This window comes from Centroberyx affinis, unplaced genomic scaffold, assembly GCF_046629955.1.
Source record: "Centroberyx affinis isolate AG114_WGS23_722 - 3 ecotype Tasmania unplaced genomic scaffold, CSIRO-AGI_Caff_v1 ptg004288l_1, whole genome shotgun sequence".
Taxonomy (NCBI): domain Eukaryota; kingdom Metazoa; phylum Chordata; class Actinopteri; order Beryciformes; family Berycidae; genus Centroberyx; species Centroberyx affinis.
Window position 1 is genome coordinate 557,833 of NW_027282008.1, and position 24,684 is coordinate 582,516.

Consider the following 24,684-nt stretch of genomic DNA (forward strand, 5'->3'; position numbering starts at 1 on the left):
AGCCCTCTCCTCCCTCTCTCCTCCCAGGTTTAGGAGCAGGGGGAGACGGGAGAGGCAAAGAGGAGGGGAGGAGAGAGCGAATGGGGAGCGAGAGCAGAGGGGGAATGAGTCGGAAGAGGAGAGGGGAAAAGGGTCGCGGGCAAAAGGGGGAAAGCAGGGGAGGGGAGAGAGGGGGTGGGAGTGTAACCTGAGCCTAGCCAGGCAGGCAGGGTGACGTAAGGGACCTCCAGGACGGTTGGTGATCACATGCATGAATGGAGGGCCCCTATGGACCACTGCTACATGACAGACCACATACATGAACACACACACACAACCAGGGGAGACGGGAGGGGGCTAGTTTGCTACCTACTGGCTACTTAACACAAAAATAAACAAGAGGAGGGGTTTACCTACAATACACCAACACTCATAACAAACTGAGCCTATGAAGGAGATATTAGGGGAGAACAGAAGACAAAAAGTAGACAGACGGAGACATGGGGAGGCGTGAGGAGAGACAAGGACAGATGTCCGTTGCACAGTGAATGTGATTTTAATTTCAATTCAATCAATTCAGGTGTATTTTTCTTCAAGAATAAAAAAAATGGAAATAATTTGTTACAAATGTTTCTTATACCAAATCTCTAATTTACATTTTGAATCAAGTGAACTGACCCTAACCCCTGTCTGCAGCTCTATATGCGATATAGAAAAGAATGCTAGACATTGAGGGTGGGGTGGGGAGGTGTATGGGGGACAATGACCGTGACCCCTCTACACCCCACCCTCCCACTGAGGACCACCCATAAGCAGACAGTGTGGTGTTCTCACTGGCTGTCCGGGAGCTCTTAATTACAATAACAACCCAATCAGCCACTAATGAGGCTAGGGGAGGGAGGGAGGGGGCGAGGCCTGTATAGGAGCAGACCAGAGAATGGAATAACAGAGGAGAGACTGGAACGTACTGTACCATACTGTGGACCTCTATAGGAGAAATGTGGGCCATCCACCCGCCTTCCCTGTCTGTTTGACACTTAATTTGGCAGCAGGAATGAGAAGAGGAGGAGGGAGGTACAGGAGGGGTGTCAGACAAACAGAAACAGCGGAGGAAAAGATTGGAGATGGAGGGAGGGAGGTGAGTTCAAGTCTTCACTAGGAGACTGACAAATGAAGGGTTCCATTCCAAAAAGTTACATTTTGGTAAAAAAAAATTTTTTTTAAACTTTCCAAATACACATGTAACTGCATCATCAGAAATGTCACTTCTTCTGAAAGTGAAGGTCTGAAGATACAGTAGTTGCTGACTTGACATTTGTCACTGTGCATGCTGCTTGAATAGTTATTGAATACTGGACATTGAATGTGTGTATATAAAGAGTGATTTGTAGTCCACTGTCTATCGTCTGTCTTGTAAAGTCCCAGTTGTCCTTGCACATTCCACGTTGTGTCAGTATGTACTGTGAAACTAAGTTGCTAAAATATCTCTGCGCCAAAATTGTCTAGACAAATTCTAGTACATTTATTGTACTTGGAAATTAAACTGATTGTGATTGTGAAGAGGTATTCTAAAAAAAACAGAGAAAAAACGGAATATTGGTTGCACTTGTATTGAATCTTCCAGCCCACAATTCAGCCAATGTGAAGATGCTACAGTATGTGGAGGCATGGGGAGGGCAAGTGAGAAAAAACATAATACTCCGATTTAGATTTAACTGCACAGCCAGTCTCTCTCCTTAGCTCTTATTTTTATTTATTTATTTATGATTACACTCAGATCACAGGAATATTGCCAGGATGGCTCTGACTCCTTACTATTGGCTGCCTATTATGTGAGGGGATCTAAGAATTGAACCTTGTTCTACTGTTGTACTCAATGTAAGTTACATTGAGTAAGGCATCAGCTAAATGCCCATAATATGAGCAAATTTCAGCCCAGCTCCCTACCTTTGTTGCAGGTCATGCCCTATCCCTCTCCCATCTTTCCTGTCTCTCTCTCTCTAATGTAGACAAGTGTGTAATGTAGACATGTATCAAATATGAAGCAGAAATGCTATGAACAAATAGCGAAAGAGCCAGGGACATTTTCAGGCAACATGTGGACGCACAGCAAAGCGGTCTCATAGCATTAGATCATCATGATTACATCTGAAAAAATCACTTTGGCATGACCGGTGTAACTGAGGTCATAGTAATGAAACTGCTATCTCTGAGGCTGTTATTCAGTGAGCACCCACAGCTGCAGCCTCCATCATAATGTAGCTACAATTTCAGACAGATCCTTTTCTTATTTTTAGAGTTGCGCTCCCTGCAGAGAATTTAATACGCATCTACCAATAGTAGCAGGCTGGCTAGCCCGGTGCTGGCTGGCAGTAGGAAAGTGGAACGCAGCGGCATTTTTAGAAGGTGAGAGTGGAGCCCTCTCTGGCCTCCTGTCGATGTGACAGCCCAGAGACCAGCCTGCCTCTGCCTCTCACTGTAGGGGGAGGGCAGCCGCGCGTTAGCTTAGCGTGAAACCAGACCTGGCTAGCATGAAACCAGGTGGCGGCTAACTCTGGACCGTGAGAAGTTTCCTCTCTCTGTCAGCTTAGGACGACGTTGTCCCTGATGAGGTGATCTGCCGATTATAGATTTGTCAACGGCTCAGTTGCTGAACAAACCCCGGGAGAGAAAATATGCGGCCGCATTGCCAAGTGGACTGCCAGTGGAAAAATGCGTTTGTTTGTTAATATAGCTGTGGAAAGTCCTGAGAAGTAAAGCCAGCTCCCTGTGCGCCCACTGCCAAGCTGTGGCTTCTACAGTGAAAAATGATGCTGAAAAATTGCATGAGAGGCATTTTGATTAACATGTACCAACTTGTACCTCCAAAACAAAGAGAGTTGAGGACCAAAATAACAGTACGTGTGCCAGAGAGAGAGACAGAGGGGGGCAGTTTGAAGAGGGGAAATAGGCTCAGTGTGCCATAAAAATGAAGGAGCACAGGCAAATACAAAAACAGTGAGGAGGGGGATAAATCTCAAAATTCAATTGACTGATTTATATTAGATTGACCTATGACCAAGTAATATGAAACGAGCATAGCTGACGTGCATCCTGACTGGCCTGTGCTTCCACATTTGAGGACATCAGATAAAGGTAGAGGGGAGAGGGAGAGGAAGGGAGGGAGAAAGAAGAGGTGTGTGGGTGGGGCAGGGGGCGGGGGGTGCAGGAAGGGAGAGGGAGAAGAGCAAGGGGAAAGCACCTGTTCCTCCATTGCCTCAGCCTCCCATTGAGGAGCATGGCATGGGGAGCTGGCCTAGCCTATTTATATACAACGACGGGTCCCGTTACAGCTGTGGCACGGGGCCAGGCCGTGGCAGATTGAAGCAGGGAGAAAAGAGCAACATGCAGGCCCTGAGCTGTCAGATGGCCAGCCAAGAGAAGAGAGAGGCCTAAATCAGATCACACTGGTGACTTTGGCTCGCCTCCTTCCCTCTACCCTCCGGCACTGGCAACGGAGAGAGGAGGAGAGGGACGGAGGGAGAGGGTGAGAGGTAGAGACAGAGGGAGACAAAGAGACAGATTATAAACAGAGAGGAAGAGAGAGGAAGAGAAAGAGAAAGTGAGGGGGCCAGGCGAGGCGCTGGGTCATTGTCACTTGTTTTCAAAACAATGACTCACTATTGTTTGTTATTCCACCGAGCCTGGTTTGACCTTGGACTCAAGGCCGCTAGAAGGGAGGAGAGGAAAAGTGAAGTGAGAAAAGAGAAGCGAAGGGAAGAGAGAGCAGGGCAGGAGAGGAGATGAGAGGAAAGGGCAGGAGGAAGGAGAGGAGAAGAAAAAGGAGAAGAGAAGAAAAGAAAAGGGACATGGGAACAGAAAGATGAGCAGAAAAACAGAGCAGAAGCTGCCTGCACTCCCCTGTTTGACATCTTGCTAGAATGAAACTGATCCCTGTCTCCGCGACCTTACCACCCCAAACACTAAACATCCACTATGTGGATATGTGTGCCGTCTGACTGAGTTTAAAAGGACATCAGACATCACCAAAAGCATTTTAACAATTATTTGTCCAGGTATTGCTTTTTCTAAGACTACAAGCTCTTTTTCAGCAACGGCATGTTGAAAAAGAGCACTCACTCGGTTAAAAAATCTTTTCTAGTGGCCGCCCAGTACATCTGCAGCTGGGTGTTAAATGTTTTGCTCAAAGGCATTTTGAGGGAGGGGAGAGTGTTATTCACTTTTCTTGCCCAGATTTTCCAAGACAATCAACAGATTTGATCCGGCAACCTTGTGGTCGCAAGCCCGCTTCTCTAACCTTTAGCCTACTGCCACCCCCTGTTCTGATTCCATTCTCAGACACAGCAAACACAGGCCAAGAATTCAGAAGCCTCAGTCCTTTTGTATAGTAGATAAGATAGTCATTGTCTTTGTATCTGAGGTTTCTCCTTACTGCCCAGTTCCTCATTCCAATTCCAGCCCTTTCTCCCTCTCCCTCACATGCTTCTGCAGCACAGTACAGCGTCATTTATCCAAACCCCCTCAGAAATGGAGGTTATTCGAAAGAATGAAATGTCCAGACCACTGAAGCAAACAGAAACCCCCACCCAAAAGCTCTGTCAAAATATGAAGTCTGCATGCATGCATAACCTGATGTGCTCCAAATTATCCAATATGAACTTTGTCTGCTGTTAGTTGCATACATCAGCACGTAATTTCCAACAAATGCACACAATCAACAGTTATGAATACAGAATACAGTTTTGCTGCATTTCTTTCTGCTTTTGTCCATTTAGGATACCAGATGGTTCAAAAGATAAACAAGGTCCTAATGTACAACAACCAACATGTTCACTGTCTGGAAAATAATAGGAAACCAAACACACACACAAAAAAAACTTCTGGCCGCAGCTTACAAAACGGCTAAACCAGGTGGTGCTCCAAACAAATAAAAAGCATGCTGGGGGAAACGGCATTCCTGACATAGCCGAAGCATTTGGGAACAGAGAGAAGACTATGAAACAGGAGCAGGTAATCAACTGCAGACTGGACTGTGGCGAAGATATAGAACAAGACAGACAGACAACACACACACACACACAGAGACACACACACACACAGAGTGAGTAATACATAAAACATCTGATGTTCCTTTTCATCTTCCCACGTTAGTGAGTGGAGCGCAGCGCGGCATCTTGGTGTGGTGAGCCTCGGCCTGAGAGGGAGGCAGTCAGAGCTCCATTTCCCTGCTTGACTTCCAGCCACACGGCAGCAGCTGCAGGGCCCAGCCCCACCAACACACCGACCCACAAACCAGAGCTACGCATGGGGCTGGAGGAGCTACGCCTGCCTGCTGCCTTTGCCAAGTCAGCCTCTTCCCTCCTGTGTGTCTCTCTTTCTTCTTGCAAATCTGTCTTTCTACCTAATTGACTGTCTGCCCATTTATTAACATTGTGCTGTAGCCACTCAGCATTAGGACTGAAACTACACGCACAAGACTGGGGTGAGGGGGGTCAAAGACAGCAAAAAGAGGGACAGTACAGAGAGTTGTGATGGGACAGGAAAGCTACATGAGGAAAGACACTGGAAATGTAGCCTAAAGGTAAGAGCAGAGAGAATGTAACCAGGATGTCACAAGCTTGAATCTCTGGCTTTCAAAACCTGGGCAGGAAAAGTGAACAATGCTCTCCACTCCCTAAACAACCGCCGTCAAGATGCCCTTGAACAAGGCACTTAACCCCCCAATAGCTCTGACGGTCAACTATAGAAAAACTGTGGAGCCTGTGTTCTCAGCAAACTTCAACATATAACTTAGGGTAAAAAAAAAAGAAAAGAAAAAAAGACATAGAAACAAGAGAGAGAGCTTGAAAATGAGACGGGGAAGGTTTGATCTAACCTGAGCCTGCCCTGGCTTTAGCTCAATATGCTAACGCAGTCTTTTGACACTCGGTAGTTTTAACCTCCAGCTATAACTGTTTAGGGGTTTAGGAGAGGTATTCCCTGTGTGGTGAATGGACGAGTGAGCTCATCCCAAGCATGGCAAATCCTATTGATTTGACTGGATTGCTGCAAGGCTGCCAACTCCGAGCTACAGTTGAATCCTAAATTTGATGCAAACGAAGAAAAAGACCCAGAGAGGAGAAAATAATTTGATTCTAACTGCCTTGAAATGAGACTACGGGCGCATGTGTGTGTGTGTGTGTGTGTGTGTGTGAGTGTGTAAGAGAGAGAGAAAGCGCGAGAGAGAGAGAGACAGCGACAAAGCCAGAGACTATGAAGAGGAGTGAGAAGACAAGTTAACAAGCAGGAGAGATGGGAAAGCAAAAAAACAAGGCAGAATTTGAGAGGTGGGGAGAGCAAAGAGGTACAGGAGCAAGCAAACAGAAAGAGGGGGAATTGACGGAGGGAGGGATTTGACGAACGAAGACGGAAAAGAGGGAGAAGCAGAGGGAAGGATGGAGGGATGAAGAGCGGAGCGGCCAGGTCAGTTTAATGGCCTGTTTGTCTGTGCTGTTAGACCACCGGCTCTCACTGGCTGCTGCAGGAAAACCTCACGTACACACACATTCGTCTACACACACACACACACACACCCTGCCTCTCTCTCCCTCTGCTTCCTTCTTTCCATATCTCTCCCTCCCTCTACCCTTTCCATCGCTTAGGCCTACACCCGCAGCTTCGATGTCTCCTTCCATTTACAACAACACAAACATAAAAAGTCTTGGTACATTTGAATCTCCACTGAAATCTGTTTTCATAACTTTCTGCCCTTCAATGCCACTTTTTTATACCTCTCCCTGGCATTACACGTTGCCGTAGAAGTTTATATTATTTTTATGAACGTGTTATTAATAAAATCTGAGCGTCAGTGAAACATTCAGACCTGAGCCTTTTGATTATGTACCAGTATTCCCCCCCCCCCCACTGTTTGTTTTTCCACGGGAACCCCTGCCGATTCCCAAAGATTTTCAAACGCTCCCCCCCTCTGTTGGTTTTTCCATATAGGATATCCGTGAGCATGCTAGGTATGGCATGGATGGAGCACTGACGTCGGTTCAACGTTCAAAAGGCCCCCCGGCCAACAAATCACTCACTGTTACCTAGCCTCTGACAGATGGGTCCCCGGAGTGGAGGGTCTGTGGCCGCGCCGGCATTGTAAAATGACTTCCATTCATTACGCTGTCATTTCACAGCAAGGCACGATTCAATATGGGCCCCCTTGACTGTAAGTGAATGTGGGAATGCTCGATGCAAGCTCATAAACTAGGCGCAAGCTCTCGGTCTCTCTGCCCCCTTTCACTCCATCTTGGCATCATTCCCTCCTTCACTCTCTCTCTCTCCGAGCTACCGGCCCTGCCACACAACAATCCCTTCGCTCTAGTCTATCCATATGTACAGTACCTGTTCTCATCCCACTCCTCACTGCTCAGCCTGTCGAAAGCGTGACGGGTTAAACACTGTTACAGCAACAGAGAAAACGTGACGCACGCACACGGACCAAAGAACGCACACATCAACAATCGAACAGCATAAATAAAAACATACAAGTGTACTTTCTATAATTAAAAGAATAGATTTACTGCTTGGCCAGTGGTGTTGTGAGGCACAGTCAGACTCTCCCGTCTGGCGCTGAGGCTACGGTGGTTCACATTGTGCAGGATGTGGACTTGTTTCCGAAAACTGCCACCGCACAGAAACGCAAACATAAAAGCATACGTACACAAGTACACATACACGGCTTACGGAATACACAGCAATGCTCAGATTCAAATAACCGCACACACACACACCTAGACATATTGCAGTGGACAGAACAGAGATAAGGAATTGAGAATTGAGCTTTGTATACTGCCTCTCTCTAATGCAGGTGGTTTACTCTCTCTCTACCTGCCGTTGTGTTGATGGGGGGGTTTGAACATTGCATCCCTCCCTGAGCAGCAGTATAGCGATAGCTGAAGAGGTAGGTATAGTGCTAAGGAGGTGGTTATACGATGACACCCAACATCCAACCTAAATCAACAGCAATTACAGTAATAGGTGAGTATAAGCTATATTATGACTGCACACCTATGGCTTATTTTTGCTAGATATTGTGATCACAATTACTCATCAAATCATCTGTCTTGATGGTGTGAGGAACAAAAATATTTTATTGCACTTCAGGCATCTTGATGATTTTCATCAAAAGCTGACATTTTCAATGGAACAAAATGTTTCAGTATGCTAATATTCTACAATTATTAATTGTAAAGACTAAATCTGCAACACATCAGTATACACTGGGCATTCAGCCCAAGGCTCTATGATGCGTTAAAGTTGGGTGTATACACCTTATAGCCTACCTGTGCATAACCTCAACAATATTCTGTTGAGAGGCCCAGCCTATAGCACATCTTCAGCTGGCAATACTTATTTTACTTTTTCACACTATCACTGGGATGCTGTTCAGTATACTGATCCTTTTATCAACTGCATGTTCCTCAGGTTTCCAAACCAGGTTCCTGAGCTCGTATGGCGCTTGAATGATGTAGCATGACAAATGATAATATATTATTACATAAATCAATCAGTGGATCAGTCAAATGCTAATTTAAAAAATGACTCGCATAAAGAATGATTTTACCACACCATTCCCTGTAGGCACAGCTACGTTAAATAACCATGCAACATTAAAAACTGCATGAATGACAATTCCTTGAGACAAAACAAGTGTGTTAAATGCAGAGAGGGTAGCAGTGTATTTAGAAAGGGGAGGTGGAGGGGGGGGCACTGTAGCCTACTACCAGCACAGCTAGTGCTGTCACCATAGTAACCCATCTCAGGCTGGTTCATCAGGACAAAAACAGAGCCCCCCCCCCACCCACCCACCCAACACACACACACACACACACACACACCCCATCACCAAACACAGAACACACAAGCATGAGCGCTCATAAAAGGACATACAAACACACAGGTGCACAAGCACACATGCATACACACAGAGACACACACAGATGCAGAGCAGCAAACACAACATAATCAGAGGTCCATGTGACTGGGTGCTGTTGTTCATGATGTGCAGGTGTACATGTTAAGCATCACTTAGACCCAGCTGGAGCAAGCAGGCCTAATAAGAGAGGAGAAAACAAAAAACAAAGGGGGGATAGAGAGAGGTGGCAAATGGATGGCGTTCACACCTTTAAGAGGTATGAAAGAGGAGGCTTTCCCACCCCATACAGAGTGGGATTAGCAGGTGTGTGTGTGTGTGTGTGTGTGTGTGTGTGTAAGACAGGTCCACAGGCTGTGCGCATCTGCAGTGTGAAAGAAAAACAAATCAGTGGATGAGAGTGAACCCTCTCACCCCTCAATGAAAAAGCGCACAGAGCGGGAGAAGCACGAAGGAGGGGAGGGAGGGAGAGCGAGAGACGGATATGGCAAGAGAGGGAGGGAGAGATAGAGCCAAGAGGCACAAGACATGGGAGAGAGGGGGGAAAAGGGAGGAAGATGTGGAAGAGAAAAATGAATAACACTACCTAAGAAAGAGGCAAAGGAGAGCTCCAATATCCAGACATGTAGTCTGTGCCACTATTAAACTTACGCGCACGCACGCACACACGCACGCACGCACGCACGCACGCACGCACGCACGCACGCACGCACGCACGCACGCACGCACGCACGCACACACACACACAGTAGCGTCTGTTTTAAGCTAGTTACTTAACACTGGCAAAAAGCTGTAGTATTCAGACATTTCTTCTGTGTCTGCCAGATAGAAACACACACTAAGAGAGAGAAAGACACACACACAAGGTCTCCAGTGTAAGCCAGCTGCTTAACATTGGCATAATAAATGAGGGCACTTGCATCTCTAGTCTCCACAAACTGGAAAGTCAAGCTAGCGTCTTCTCGGAAAAATTACAGAACTTGACCGACTGAACTCCCTGCAGCCATTAAGAGCACGCTGGATTAATGTTAAGCTCTCAATGATTAATGAGACTTAATTGCAAACCAACAAGGGCCCAAGGAGGAGAATGCTACCATTCGCTGAGAAGTTTACAAGGGCACCCATGAAGACAACCTGTTGCAGAGCCAACTGTTGTCTTAGGCAGCAATGAGGTCCATTTCAATCCCTGACTCACTCCCCGAGTTCCCCAGGCTACAGAACCATTTTTCATGCTCTGTGCACTGTAGCACAACTCTGCCGTAATCCAATAAGGTAAACAAACCAACCTCGCCATCCACATCCAAGTCTGATCAGTCAATTCATTTACAGCCCAGTACATTTAAATCAATCAATTAATCAGTAAAAAACCTAATGAAGCTATTGATTCTGAGTAATGTTTTCTGCTCTGCTCATTTCTCACCTGACTGCGAGATCCGCCAGTCTTTTGAGAGAGAGGGGGGAAGAAAAAGTTTATAGGAAGAAATGAGGTTAACTGGAGAATCAACCAGACTTCATGGGCTTGTTTTGGCTCTAGTCTACAGACTTGGTGACACATCATGTTCATAAGAGAAATGCACACACATTTGTGAGTGTTTGAGAGGGAGACGTAAAATACTATGGAGCTACACGATCACCTCGCTTAAACAATCAAAAACAGCCCAAAAATATTACTTGATAGCCAAAGCTGCTTTCTTCATAACTTCACTATCATCTTGGAGTATTCTATGTCATTATCAATCATACCATTTCCCATGTCAAGCTAAATCTCAATATAGAAATGACAAATGTCAACAGTTATCTGGGTCTCTCTTGTAAAACCATGACGTGTGAATTAATTTGACATTTACTATGGCCTAACATCCATGATCAATTTCTATGCATCATATCCATCATATGTAGCCAATATTCCTTTATTTCATAGCTTGACTCAATCCATTCCTCTCCTATTTAACAGTGATCAACATTGTGATCCAGCAGCAGTGTGTATGTGTGTGTTTGTGTGTGTGTGTTTGGGTCTAGTTGTGATTAACTACTGAGAGACTCACTGGGCTGTGTGTCAAAGGGCCACTCCGCAGTCATATGACAGACCTCAAAATACATTTAACCCATCAGGTTCAGTTACACAGCCACTCCAGCCCAACACACACACACAGATACATACACACATAGGCAGGCATATACACAAATATACACACACACGTGCAAGTGACAGATACACACACAGATTTAAACGTATTCTACCACACATACAGCAAAGTCATTCATCTTTCTATCACACATTTTTCAGCCCTGTTACTCGCAATATAAACAGGAAGCTGTTTGTTCGCACATCCCTCTAAGACACAAACACACATACACTTTCATCAGAGGGGTCAGAGAGCACAGTGGCGCCCCTGAAGCAGGCAGGGGGTCAGTGTCTTACTAAAGGACACTTTGACAGGGATGGACACATTAGCTGCTGAACGTGTCGCCTTCGAATTATGGGACGGCCTTCTGAACTCTCTAACCGCCAGGCCTCCATGCCGCACAAACACACAGATACAGAGTCCCATGCAGGCTTGCTCTCTCAGCCTGCCTCAGCCCCTGTCTGGTCCTGCCTGCCAAAGGGCCCCAAAGGGTCCCATTGCTGATCCCTGCATTACAGGAACGGCTCAACTTGGATTTTACAGTGTGAAGTCACCGACAGTTAAAATAGGGCCGATCCAAACAGCAACAAGGACCATCAAATCAGATTGTTGCAGCATGGCGTAACGGCGCACTCTGTGTGTTTGTCTGTGTGTGTGTGTGATCCCCTGCACCCCCACCCCCTCCCAACCAGGCTACATTTCTGTGCGGTGAGCAGAGGTTTATATAAACAGCCATAGTTCTCTATCTAGGAATGGGAGTCAGAGAGGAGAGCATCAGCTAAGCTGCATATTAAAAACCAGTCCTGCCATACACAGACTGATACACATATTCCAATCCCTCACTTAATTCACAGGTTGACATGATGCGTCTGATTTAAAAAAAAAACAACTCCTTTCATTCATTTTAATCAATCATCTCTACTTTCCAAAGGCTTAATTCAAAAAAGCCTTTCAGCCTTTCCAATTAATGATTAAAAACTGAAAAATAGTATTGCTTAGTAAGTGTTTGTCAAAAGCAGACAAAACTGAACGCCCGAGCAAACATGCTACAGGAATGTATTTGCTTGTCAGCCGATCAAATGGTGATGCATTGTCGGAGTCAAAAGGTCAGGTTGTGTTTTTCGTCCAGCACTTGTATCGCTGTGGACAAGGAGTGCTGCAGGAAAGACTGCTTGGAACACACAGACACACACACACACACACACACACACACACACACACACACACACACACACACACACACGCACAAGTACAAACAAGATTAAAAATTGCAATGGCAAGCGAGGAGAAGTTGAAAAGGGTACTTGGAGAGATAAGAGCAGAGGAGGAAACACTTAGGAAAGGCACCCCAACAGTTAATTTCCTTTAGCAGTACATATTGCCTTCCTGGCCAACACTCCCGACATACAACGCGCAACTAGCGGAGCCTCAGTTCATGACCCCTCCCATTGTCTGCTGGCTCTGTGGACACGGACTATCCAAACATACAATGGCAATCTGCAACCAGCGGTAGGGCTGCATTGTGAAAGCCTGGATTCTGCATGTAGCCTATCAAACATATTATATCAGCTTTCCAAAGTGGGATTCCAAGGCATTGAAAGAACAGATAAAATGGCCATTTATTGAGGCAAATGTTTGGTCATTTGCTTACAATAAATGGTTGTTCTATCTGCAAGTCAAAGTGCCGTTGTAGCCTCCTTTTGGATTTTAACCCTTATAGCCATTGATTTATCAAGATGGCCAGGGAAGCATTCATTGCAGTTTGTCTATTTAAGAACCTTACATTATTAATTTGGTACATTCTAAATACAGGGACATTACAGAGATGCACAAACATATTCAGTACATTGTTCACACCGTCATATTAGCTATAGGAGTATTAAATCTTGATTCTGCCCAAAACCTATTGTCAATTGTCAGAACATTACATACTGTACCAAATCCAACACATCTTCATTGTTTTGACTCCCTTTCAGAGTTAACATTATAAAGCCTGATGTTATTCGCTGTCCATCCTCAAGACTATTCTGTGGCAAATTGACACATTGTCCAGTTAGTTATCATTATATATAACATTTATATTGTAGTGATACATTATGCAATGCGTCCATTCGTGAATCGGGTGTGTAGGGAAACAACGGGCCACTCAGGGCACAGGGGCTGGTGTTAGCAGGCAGTCCACCCTTGAGCCTGCCACTCTAGGACACACTGTTCACATGCATGGCCACCTCCACTGGACACACACACACACACACACACACACACACACACAGATACATGGAAAACATACATGGCCCGGAAGAGGGAAAGTCAGGAGCTGAGAGAAGAGATCCTGCAGACAGTGGAAGCTGACGTGCATACGTATGTACGTGTACACACACACACACACACACGGGCACCTACAGGGTGGGCCACTTCAAACACATTCCACACCATGCACAGCATTGTGGGAAAATGCCACTGTGTGCTTCAGTGAAGGGTGCCTGAGGATTCCAAATAGGCCACAGACAAACTCTCTCTCTCTCTTTCACACACACACACACACACACAACATGGAGGCCATCTCAACTAGTCTATCCTTCCTCCTGCTGTAGCCATATATTTATAAGTCAATATATTGTTCCATCAGCAGGGTTCAGAAGGATTCGACTGCTCTTCCTGAATGAGGAAGACTGCTTTAGACATTTAACTCTGTCTACAAGAATCTGGATTTCTTGAGGCTTTGATGCAGTGTGTCTGACAGAGCTGGTTAGAGAAGCACACAGACTGTGGAAAGCATACATACTGACTGACACACACACACACACACACACACACACACACACACACACACACACGCTATCCTTTCTAACAGAGCTGTGCTCACAAGCCTATGAGGAACAAGAAGGGGGCAAGGCTCCCAGTTGCACAACTTGTTTTTCGCTAGTTAGCCCAGGAGAAGACGGCAGCTCAGCGGTTACTTCAGAAAGCTGCTCCCTGATAACTCTGTCTTCACACATTCACCCCCCCCCCTTATGACAAACAACCCAATCAACATCAACTAACAACCGCCTGTAAAAAACGCTTTATTACATTCTCTAGCCTGCAGTCAGCAGATCACAGCCTCACCGTGGTTTACATATGACTGAGGTGACTGAGGTGGGGATGTCAGGCAGCGTGTGGATTCAGAAGGAAATATTCCAAGTATTTTGGTTGTTGTTTGGTCTTCCCCCCCCTTAGGCGTAAACGTCTCAGAGTGCCAAATATGGTCACTCCCCAGAGAATTGAGCAGATCAGGAACCACAAACAGCCAATGACATATACCCCACTCCCAGAGAGAGAGAGAGAGAGAGAGAGAGAGAGAGAGAGAGAGAGAGAGAGGGAGAAAAGAGAGAGAAGAGAAGGGGGGGTACCAGCAGTCCTGTCTCCAAGACCCCCTTTAAGGGGCCTCTGTCTGCATACATGTCCTGTGTAAAATACCCAGAACATTTCCTTTGAACCCAGCCTCGGGAGCCATTTTTAACTAATACAACTCAAAAGTGGGAAGACCATTAATGCCACCGAGTAGAAGACAAGAAGAAAACAGCCAACAATGCTTTTATTATTGATTTCACAAAGGTGTTTGTTTTCCTCATTTTATCTTGGTCTAACTGCTCACTTGCTCCGTCCACATGGAGTTGATCCATGTACTGAAATGCCTTGTGGTCATGTGCAACACATGTAAAACATCACAGCACAAAAACACAACTCTCTAAAGGATACATGTAGGCTATAGGTTGAACCACTAATAAACATGTAAAATGTGCTTTTATCAGAAACAGTCAATTTCTGTGCAGTTGTATTTCTTGTAAAAAAAAAAAAAAAAGTTTGTTCTGAATCTACAGGAGATCAGTTTTACATGGAGACATTCATTCATTAATTCAAATTGAGAAAACGCTGCAGTAGTAGACTAATCACATGGCCTTATGTATGCCCTGCTCTAACAAAATAATCTTATTTTATTTAGTGTATTATATACTGTGATTAAAGAAAATTAAAAGATGGGTAAATCATCATGGGGCAAAGATCTACCAAAATAAACAAAAATCTATTTTATTTTCAGAAAATCGTCAATTTATGAGTTTTTCCCTTAAAAGACACTGTATTTATATAACTTAAATCAATTTGATACTTCTTACTTTGACATATAATATGAATTTCCATCGTAAAGATTTATATCAGACTATGGTGATACTACATCCCAGGTTATCTGCTTCTTCTAGCAGCCTACAATAATCCTACCAATTGAAAACAAAATTCCCCAGTTGAAATTCATCACTTCAGTAATATCAACGTTACGGCGCGAGGTCATTAGACAATTTATAGCGGGATCGTTGAGTTCAGCTCTCTGTGGAAGCAGCGAAGCAAAATATCACCGCATTGTTTTGATTCCACCTTATTAGTCCAACGTGGGCGATCAAAATCGCGTTTCATTGATAAAAAAAAAAAAAAAAACACAACACGGAACAAGACATTCCCCGGTAGGATAACGCCCATACTTGCATCCCAAACTGAAGCTAAGACGTAATGTAGGCTAATCCGCCACTTATAATAAGGGGATTTCGGTGACTTCTTAGCGTCGGTGGCTAAATGTGTTTACGTCCAGGCTGCGGCGGCAGTAGCATCGTGTCTGTATGTTATTGGTGTGCGCTAGTCGCCATGAGAGGCCTAGCTGCGCTCACAGGGCCAATCCTGCAACTCCCAGTTTAGACTCGCTGCAGCAGACCACCCTCGTCCAGTTACAGCGACTAATCTGGCCCTGGGGCTGCCGCATCCAGCACAGGCCTCGACTATATGTATCTTTAAGAGAGAGCGCAGGGGGCGGGGATATTCCTCAATAACTTTACGAGGAAATATCAATTATCAATGCACGGCCACGCGAAAACTAAAATTACCGGCTCCCTAATTAGACCCTATACAAAACTTTGAGCATGCGCCAAGATGAAGCTGGGGCTGCCAAGACTAAAGTCGCCTTCTCAATTAATTTAGTAAAAGCATTAAAACAAGATTTACGTTCTTTTCTGAGCTCCGTAACGAAAAAACAACAATATTCCTACAATATTCCACTAGGGATTTACAGCGTGTCTGTGGGAGTCAAAAGTGAGTTTATAATGACCTTATCGCACTTGATGGTATTTTTACTTCCTATGGTGTCACTATAATATTCCAATAGGGACGTATACTGTGTCTGATATTCAATATTGTGTTTATAGTGATCTTATCATACATTTATGGTAGTGGTATCTATGGTAGTAGTATCATAATAATATTCCTACACCGAATTATAGTTTTGCTATAATATGTGTAGTATCCTAAAATGTATTGCAGGGATACTATAGTTCTATTTCGTTACGGTTTACTTAAAGAAAACAAACCACTTATGCGGTACTTTTTCTGCATGTGTAAATTGTATGATGACTGTGTGTTTGCGTGTATGTTCATGTGTAAGCGCAAGTAATTAAATGCAAGTTGGATATGTGGCATGCGAAACATGCAACAACATTATTTTAAAGAAATAAAAATAAAACAATACTTACTTTCTCCGTTTATTAGTCCACACTGGCATACAATGCAGACGCAGACAATAAAAAACACAATTTGTGTTCGTAGCTTTATCGTCCACCGCCTCATTTTGACTCGGGGAGGGGGGGGGGGTTGTGTCTCTTCTTGAGGCTTATCCAAAACTGTGATCTTTGAAGAGCAAAGTTTATTTCGAATGCGTTGCAATATCAAAAGTAAGAAACGATTTTTTTAAAAACGTCATGTAGGAATCTAGTCAAGTTATTCAAGGTTGCCCCCCCTTGAGAAGGGGGCCGGGGGGGTCCAACGTGGTTCTAGTATAATTTCAAAAATATTTCCCCCAGCCAAGTTTCTGATAAATGTGAGCCCTGGAAAATGTAGACCACTAAATAACGTGATCTTGGGTTCTGGCGACACATGTACGAATAAAAAGCTTCATTTTCCATAAGTGGATGCGGCAGTTCTCGTTCATCTGTTTGATGTTTCGACGAATCCAAGGGGGAAATAATAATAATAATAATAATATCCCACACAGAGGGCTAGTGAGGGGGTCCCCAAAGGCGATCCACTCGCCCCGGGCTCATTCCTGTGTAAAACACTGCTCCAACGAGGGAAGACCCATTTCAAATACAGTTAGTCAGAAGGATTTTGTGCACAGCATAAAAAAAAAAAAGTCTCCTCTTCTATTCGTCCAGTCGATCTCGGCCGAAGTTATGGATATCGCCCAAGACAAAACCAAGAACAAGAGTTGGCTGGTTTTGCCGTCTTTTCTTTTTTTTTAAAGTCCACAGGTCTCTTTATCCTCCCGCTTTGCCCGTATCTTCTCGGGAAGCTCACCTTTTTAAGACGTGTAAAGACAAACAGGAGCACATCCCAGGAAACTCCTCTGGATACGTGCAGGAAAAACGTGCAGCGATTGCTTTCCCGACGACCTTCCTCTGAACTCCTTCACCCCCGCTGACCACGCCGCGAACGAATGAACACCCATAAAACGACAAAAAAAAATGGGTTGAAAGAAAACAAAAAAAAAAACTTGAGGCAAACGTTACTTCTTTTTCAACGGCCGTGAAAAACGAAAAAAAAAAAGCGACAGCATTTACAAGCACGTTGCTCTGAAGTGAGAAAACTCTCCACCACCACGCCGCCCGTTTCTTTTTCTCAGATTAACGTTAGCTGGGGGAAAAACAGCTAACGTTAGCTAGCTAATCCAAAACAAACGAGGTTTCAGTGTCGGCGATGGAGTAGAAAAAAAAGTGAGTATCCCGTCCCCGACAGTCAAAAACGATGAGGTAAACAAACGTAAAAGACTTAAAAAGACGGGTCAAGTGTAAAAACTTGGATCCCCGTTTAGCGGTAGCTCTCCCTCAGGTTCCCCCTCTTTCCGTCTCTTCTGTGAGTCTCTCCACCAGTAAACAAGTCCTGCCAGTCAGCTGGGGCACACATGGCGCGGAGGAAAACCCGGACCGGATCGCCGTTAACACACTGCGGAAAACACGGATCTGGACTGTCTAAACCGACAAGCGCTGTTGTTGGACCTGTGCTCTTTGTCAGGGATGTAGTGGAGGGTGAACCCACCTAAAACTCACTTTACCCACCTTTTTATTTGCGGAATAGAGTTTACCCGCCCTTTTTAGGCAGGCATAAATTTTTTTGTGAAGTAAATTTATAGTATGCATAATAGTTAATAGTGTCAAACTGATGTATAAATATATATAAATACCACATAAATTGACGCTTTTCTGAAAATACAATACATTTTTGTTCATATAGTTGCTTGCCTCATGATGATCACCAACTGCAGGTCATATTTTACCCAAATACATACATCATAAATCAAGCAATGTTTCTAATTGGAGATTAATTTAGGTTCATCTGAGGTCACTGATGCATAAATGATTTTTTGTGATTAAGCTATTCTCAGGCAAGATTTGTACCGCAGCCAGGAAACAAAATACCTGCGTAGAGAGGAAGGCACACATACAGTTCCCTCAGTTTTGCATAACAAACATCCTTGTAATAAACCTGTCCTATTGATGGGGCTGAGCTGCACACTGCCTGGAAGTTCATCTTGTCACCATTGACAGTTTGGCTGGCTCTTGGTGGTTTATGATAAACAGGCCACGTTTGCCCAGGACCTGAGGGCTACTGGAATAGAATAGAATAGAATAGAATAGAATAGAATAGAATAGAATAGGCGTCCTTTGAGTTGTTTATCATGTAGGTGTTGTTGTTGTTGTGTTGGGATGGGAACACGTTGGTCTGCTCTGCTGAGAGCCTGTGGAGTAGCTGTTAATCTGAGGAATGTTGTTACTCAGTGAACGCAGTAAATGAGGATTTAGTGAGATTAAATGTCGCAGGTCTGAAGGACTAAGGGTTGTGGAATCTAGTCAAAACAGATCTCTGTTTGGCAGTCGCTCTGTTTGACGCAAGTTGGAGGCCCCCATTTCTTTTCTCTTCTCTTCTCTTCTCTTCTCTTCTCTTCTCTTCTCTTCTCTTCTCTTCTCTTCTCTTCTCTTCTCTTCTCTTCCCTTCCCTGCTCACCTCAAACCACTGCCCCTGTTCCTCTTTATTAAATTTGACCAATTTCCTTCCCTTTTCAGTGGGAGTTGAGTGAATGGTTGGCTGGTGTTTTCCCGCTAACCTACCTAGAGTTCAGGTATACTAGTACACACACAGCACCTGTGCAGTGCTACTGATCTGCTCTTTCTCTGTTGTACTACAACTTCAGTTCAATAGGTGGCACTAAAAATAACTTGAATCAGTTCACTCATTCCAAATGTCAAACGGGGACAAAGGGATACAATGTTGTGAATAAATAGGATTAAATCTGACCAGAGAGAGAAGAGTAGGGAGCTTGAAATAGGTCATGCCAAATAAAATAACCTAATGTGATTCTGTCAACAGATATATTGTGTGGTAGTAGATGTTTTTTTAAATAATGAGTGCTTTAAATAAAGAATTTAAATAAAGGATGGGTTTCCTATCCTTAAACCTCTTGCTATCTCTACAACGCTCACTTAAGACACACAAAGCCATTTGAAAAGTCACTAGCGTACTTTTATCTGCACAGTGTAACACAGAGGGTAACTGAACAACTTCTCTGGCCAGTTTCTCCACCGGGGTCATGGATGTTGCGAAGCAGTAATGCCTATCATGCATAAGTGTGTTGACACTGTAGCGTTTCTCAAGAGCTCAGAGGCAGAACTGGAGTGTTCCCACCTGATTATGGGCAGCTGGTAGTTTATACAGACTGAAAGATATGAAGATATCGTCATGACACATTGTTGATCATGATGTACAAGTTCACCCATTACAACTGTTGGAGAAAAAGCACTAGCTTGTGTCTTACCACATCAGTGGCTACAGTGAAGTGGCACATCATAATGCTTCTCAAGCCCCAAAATGCCACAACCTCTGGCTAAATAGGTTTTATTATATATTTTTCTCTTTCTTTTTCATTATTTGGCAAATTTAAACACAATATATATGCATTTGAAGAAGAAAATGTCAGCAATAACATAAAAAAAAGTCCTGGATTTCTTTCCACTGTGGTCCTTTTTGTTCCCTCGGGACAAGCAAGGTGATGACAGGCAACAAGCAACACAGCATACAAGTCAAATCATTATTTGTGGCAATGCAGAATATTCTTCCTAAAACCATAATTTACAAACAATTAATAGAAACTGCCTAGAGCAGGGAACAGAGAGGTTACATAAGCCAGTCTCTCTCAAAGGGAAGCTAAAGATTAGGACTCAGGTGATTAAGGTGATCACACTGCAGTGACTTTGACATTGTGTTATTCACTTATTTCTACCAATCCCACTACATATCCTATAGCTTTAAATTCAGCCCTGTGCAGGTCTGGCTTAAGGCTCCTATGGGACTTTAGTCCAGCCGATATCTTGCCTAGACATCAGCCTCATCAGCCTATAGGAGTGCTCAGGTGACACATAACAGCTCCGCAGAGGAGAGCAACATTCATTACAGTTGACATGCAGTACACACATACAAATATATGAATTACAAACACATATACTTGCATTTCCCCCTGCTCCCCCACAACAACATACACTTCTGCAACATGAACTCCTCCTGCTTACTCTCTGTCTCTCTCTCTCCATCTGTCTCCCTCCCTCGCACACACACACACACACACACACACATACACAAAGCAAAACAAACTCCCGCTCATTCCCCCTGCAGTCGCCTCTGCTGCAGCCTGTAAATAGAAGGATTAATACGTTTGAATGGAGGGAGATTCTCTCCTTTGTTGGTGTGGAAGGCTCAGTAATTAGCTGCCTGGGGAGCCAGGAAGCAGGAGCCTCTGTTCAGCCTCTGTGTGTGTGTATGCGTGAGGGTATCTGTGTGTGTGCGTGCGTGTGTCTGTGTGTGTGTGTGTGTGTGTGTGTGTATGTCCGCCGAGGAGAGGGTCATGAGCTAAACAGACAAAGCGTTCCTGGATTATCCTCTTTAAACGGCTCCCTGTGTTGGTGATGTACTCTTTTAGCACTTGCTGTTCCCGCACTTGAGGCCCTAGCCTGCAGCTCAGGCAAACAGACAAACAACAGGGTCTCTCTCTCTCTCTCTCTCTCTCTCTCTCACCCTCTCCCTCTCCCTCTCCCTCTCTGATTCTCTCATTGTCTCTCTCAATTACTCAAGCACAATGCAATCACATATACTGTCATTTGGAATTGGAGAGAGAGACAAACGGGAGAGTACCCCACCTATTCCTCTCACGTGGACGAGCTATGCGCATGGCTGGATAGCTTGTCTTGTGTGGCTGCTGACAAGATAAAGCATGATGTCCTGCACACACACATGTGACACAGGAAAAAGGGTACACAACAATATACTGCAGGATACATGACTGATACACTGAGAACGCCTTATCTGTGAGGAAAGGAAGTTCTGTGTTTGGGTACATCTGCAGAAAATATCTATATCTTTGACAAGCAAATGTGGTGAAGCTGCATCTTAAATGCAAAATACTATGTTTTGTGCACACAGTACGATGTGGAACATGATCACCTCATCTTCCTGTGCAGGTGCAGTGTGGGTCACAAGCATTGCAATTTCATGGCTCTTATCATCATGCTCTGCTCCATAAATAGAAGCCATTTAGACATTTAATGATAATCAAGGAAACCTACAGCTGTTTCCCCTACACACATTTAGCAAACCTTGTTTTTTTTTTAACTATTGACTTTTAGCTATTGAGCTGATATTTACATGAGGTGATTTGATGTTTTTTTTTTCCCTTACAATGATCAATTTTTGAATTAAATTGAACTGAACTGAACTGAACTGAACTGAATTGAATTGAATTGAATTGAATTGAATTGAATTGAATTGAATTGAATTGAATTGAATTGAATTGAATTGAATTGAATTGAACTGAATTGAATTGAATTGAATTGAATTGAACTGATCCCTGTTGATCCAAGGTCAAGCGGAGGGAGGGACAGCCTGTCTGTCTGTGTGAAACAATTTAGCTGAAAGAAGGCAGGTGAGGGAGATGATGAGTGCTGATGACAATGTCAATAGAAATCAGACTAAGCCATTGAAGAGGAAGGCTAAAGCCCTTGGAGAGAACATCGCGCCTGGCTCAACGCTGTGATTATGTGCCCTATGATGCGTACGGTGATCCGATGAGTTTTATCGGATCACCGTACGCACAAACAGAACACACAACCCATAATCCATGTTGATAACTGCCCCCTTTCACGTACTCAGATTGATCCGTGGAGCTCCAGTTTGTCTCTAGTCTCGCTCTCTCTCTCTCTCTCTCTCTCTCTCTCTCTCTCTCTCTCTCTCTCTCGCTCTCTCTCTCTCTGACCAGTCACCTCTGCCCCTAATGAAATTGTTACCAAGGTTACAGTGTGCCATCCAAAAAGCGGCTTGATATGCATTACTGGGGATTTGTGAATAACAGAGTACATATGTTGAGCATCCTTCCTGTGCGGATCAAACAATCAAAAACAGTGTTCAGCCTCTTCACCTCTTTATATAACTTACTCTTCACTGGGTCTCAGCATCAGATTCACACAGAAGTCATAAAGTCATTCAGCAATTTGTTGCAATGAAAGTTGCTAGAAATGTGTCTGTGTGTAAGAACAGGACAAGATATTTAGGTATGTATATAGGCAAGGCAAAGCAAGTTTATTTATATAACACATTTCGTACACAAGGCAATTCAAAGTGCGTATCCTAGAATAATGTTATGCTTAGAAAAAAAGCTTATTTGATAAGCTGATTTGGACATTTTACAAATGCACTATTAATGCATTTGCACCGGCATATTTTGCAAATCAAATAGTAACTGCAAACTTAACAAATGGCACAATCTGAATGCTTAGCCTTGTTCACGATATCTAATTTTCTCGTGTTCTGTATGTGATGCTGACCAAGTGAATTCCCCGGCCATTCTGAAGATAAAGGGAAACGTAAACCAGCTTATTTGCTAGTGGAAAGGTTATACTTCCTCTCAGAGAGCGTATTAATCACTCCGCTAAAACCAACATGAAGAGGGCTATTCACTCATTCATTTTATCTGTCCATTCAGTTGTGTCCACTCTGAGAACGGACTATTGTTTTCCTCGAGCCCCGGGGTATCAGAGATGCCTCATTATCCAAAACAAACAGTGAGACAGACGGACAGAGACAGACTGACAGACAGACAGACAGACAGACAGACAAAACCCTGGATCTCTGTGATGATGTCCTGAACTGCAGGACCCTTCTCTGAACCCAGCCTCCGCCCCTGTTGTTGTACCCCGGTCCACCATGCGTGTTGTGTGTTGTTTTGTCCGTGTGTGTAGTTCCACCTTGGTCTGTGTGTGAGGCACTTAACCCCGGGTCACACACACATCCCAGAGAGCCTTGTTTTCCCACACATGGACCACAACACACTTATCTACAGACAGATTAGACTGTCAAGGCCGCCTCTGCAGCCCTCTCCGCTCCTTCCCTCTGTTTTCCCTGTACAAACTCTCATCATCCGCTCTCTCTATTGACACCTCCAGGTTTGAATCCTCCTCCTTCTCTACCTCCCTCTTTGTTCATTTATACCCTATCTTCTTCCCTGTTTCTGTTCCCTCTCTCCCCCTCTCCCCACCTCTGCCCACCCGTCCCCTACTCATTCTTTTTCTCACACTGATGGCCTGTTCATGGGGCCATGAGGCCATGTAGAGGGCTAAAGGATTAGTTTTATCAGTGATAAGGACCTGGGGAGGGGGAGCTTGAACCTGAGTCCCCTTCCTGAGAGGATGTGTGAGTGACAGCCTTATCCACATATTGTTGGAGTGAGAGCAAGAGAGAGAGAGAGAGAGAAAGAGAGAGAGAGGGAGGGAGAGAGAGAGAGAGAGAGAGAGAGTAACACAGGGGACAGTCAAGGTCAGGTCAATGTTGCACGTCCCAAGCAGCACAGGCCTGGGGGAACGGTGTGTGACCAGCCTGGCTTCAGGAAGCCAGTGTGTGCTGCACAACATCAAAGTCTGGCTCTTACACTTCCCGTCACACTGGGAATATGAGGACACTGTTGTTTTGTTGCTTCCTTCGCACGTAAACGTGTGCACGTGGACACACAGGGCAACTCACATGCAAGCAGTTCAATTCTTAGAAACATTTCCGTCGGAGACAGCTGGGTGAGCCGGGCTCGGACAGACTCGCTCTCATCCTCCAAAGAAAAGAAAACTTGTTGATTCATTCTGTGAAATGTGTCATTCATAGTTTTTAGTTGTCAATCCCTTTTCTTTTCTGCATGTGGAAACTGCAACAGGGCAACTTGAGTGCAGATCAGAGCAGGGATAAAAATTCCCAGGATTCCTGTGACACAGGAACTTGACAATGACCCCCTGTGTCCTGTACTGCAAGGCTTAAGATATCCATCAAGGCCCACCCTATCCAAATGAGTCATAATTAATCCAAATGATTTATTAAGTGATGATAAGAAAGTATTTGTTCTTGACAACAAAAAATAACAGACACTTTTTATTTGCCATGATGAACTACATATTTTAAGATTCTGCAAGAAGCTGGGTTCTATAACTGGACCTTAATGAAATATCAGAGATAGCAACTTACTCAGATCAAAAATATTGATATTACTGATGAAGTTTTTTACTCGGCTCT

At 44.3% G+C, this 24,684-nt stretch overlaps 1 protein-coding gene across 1 annotated transcript in view; it reads right to left on the reverse strand.

Moving 5' to 3' along the window:
- The window catches only part of insrb (insulin receptor b), an 88,744-nt gene extending 70,816 nt beyond the window's left edge, over positions 1-17,928 (reverse strand). The window contains exon 1 of the mRNA XM_071543336.1: positions 16,572-17,928. Within this exon, the coding sequence (XP_071399437.1) occupies positions 16,572-16,665 (94 nt within the window). The 5' untranslated portion in view covers positions 16,666-17,928. The remainder of the gene's footprint in view (positions 1-16,571) is intronic.
- Positions 17,929-24,684: the final 6,756 nt, after the last annotated feature.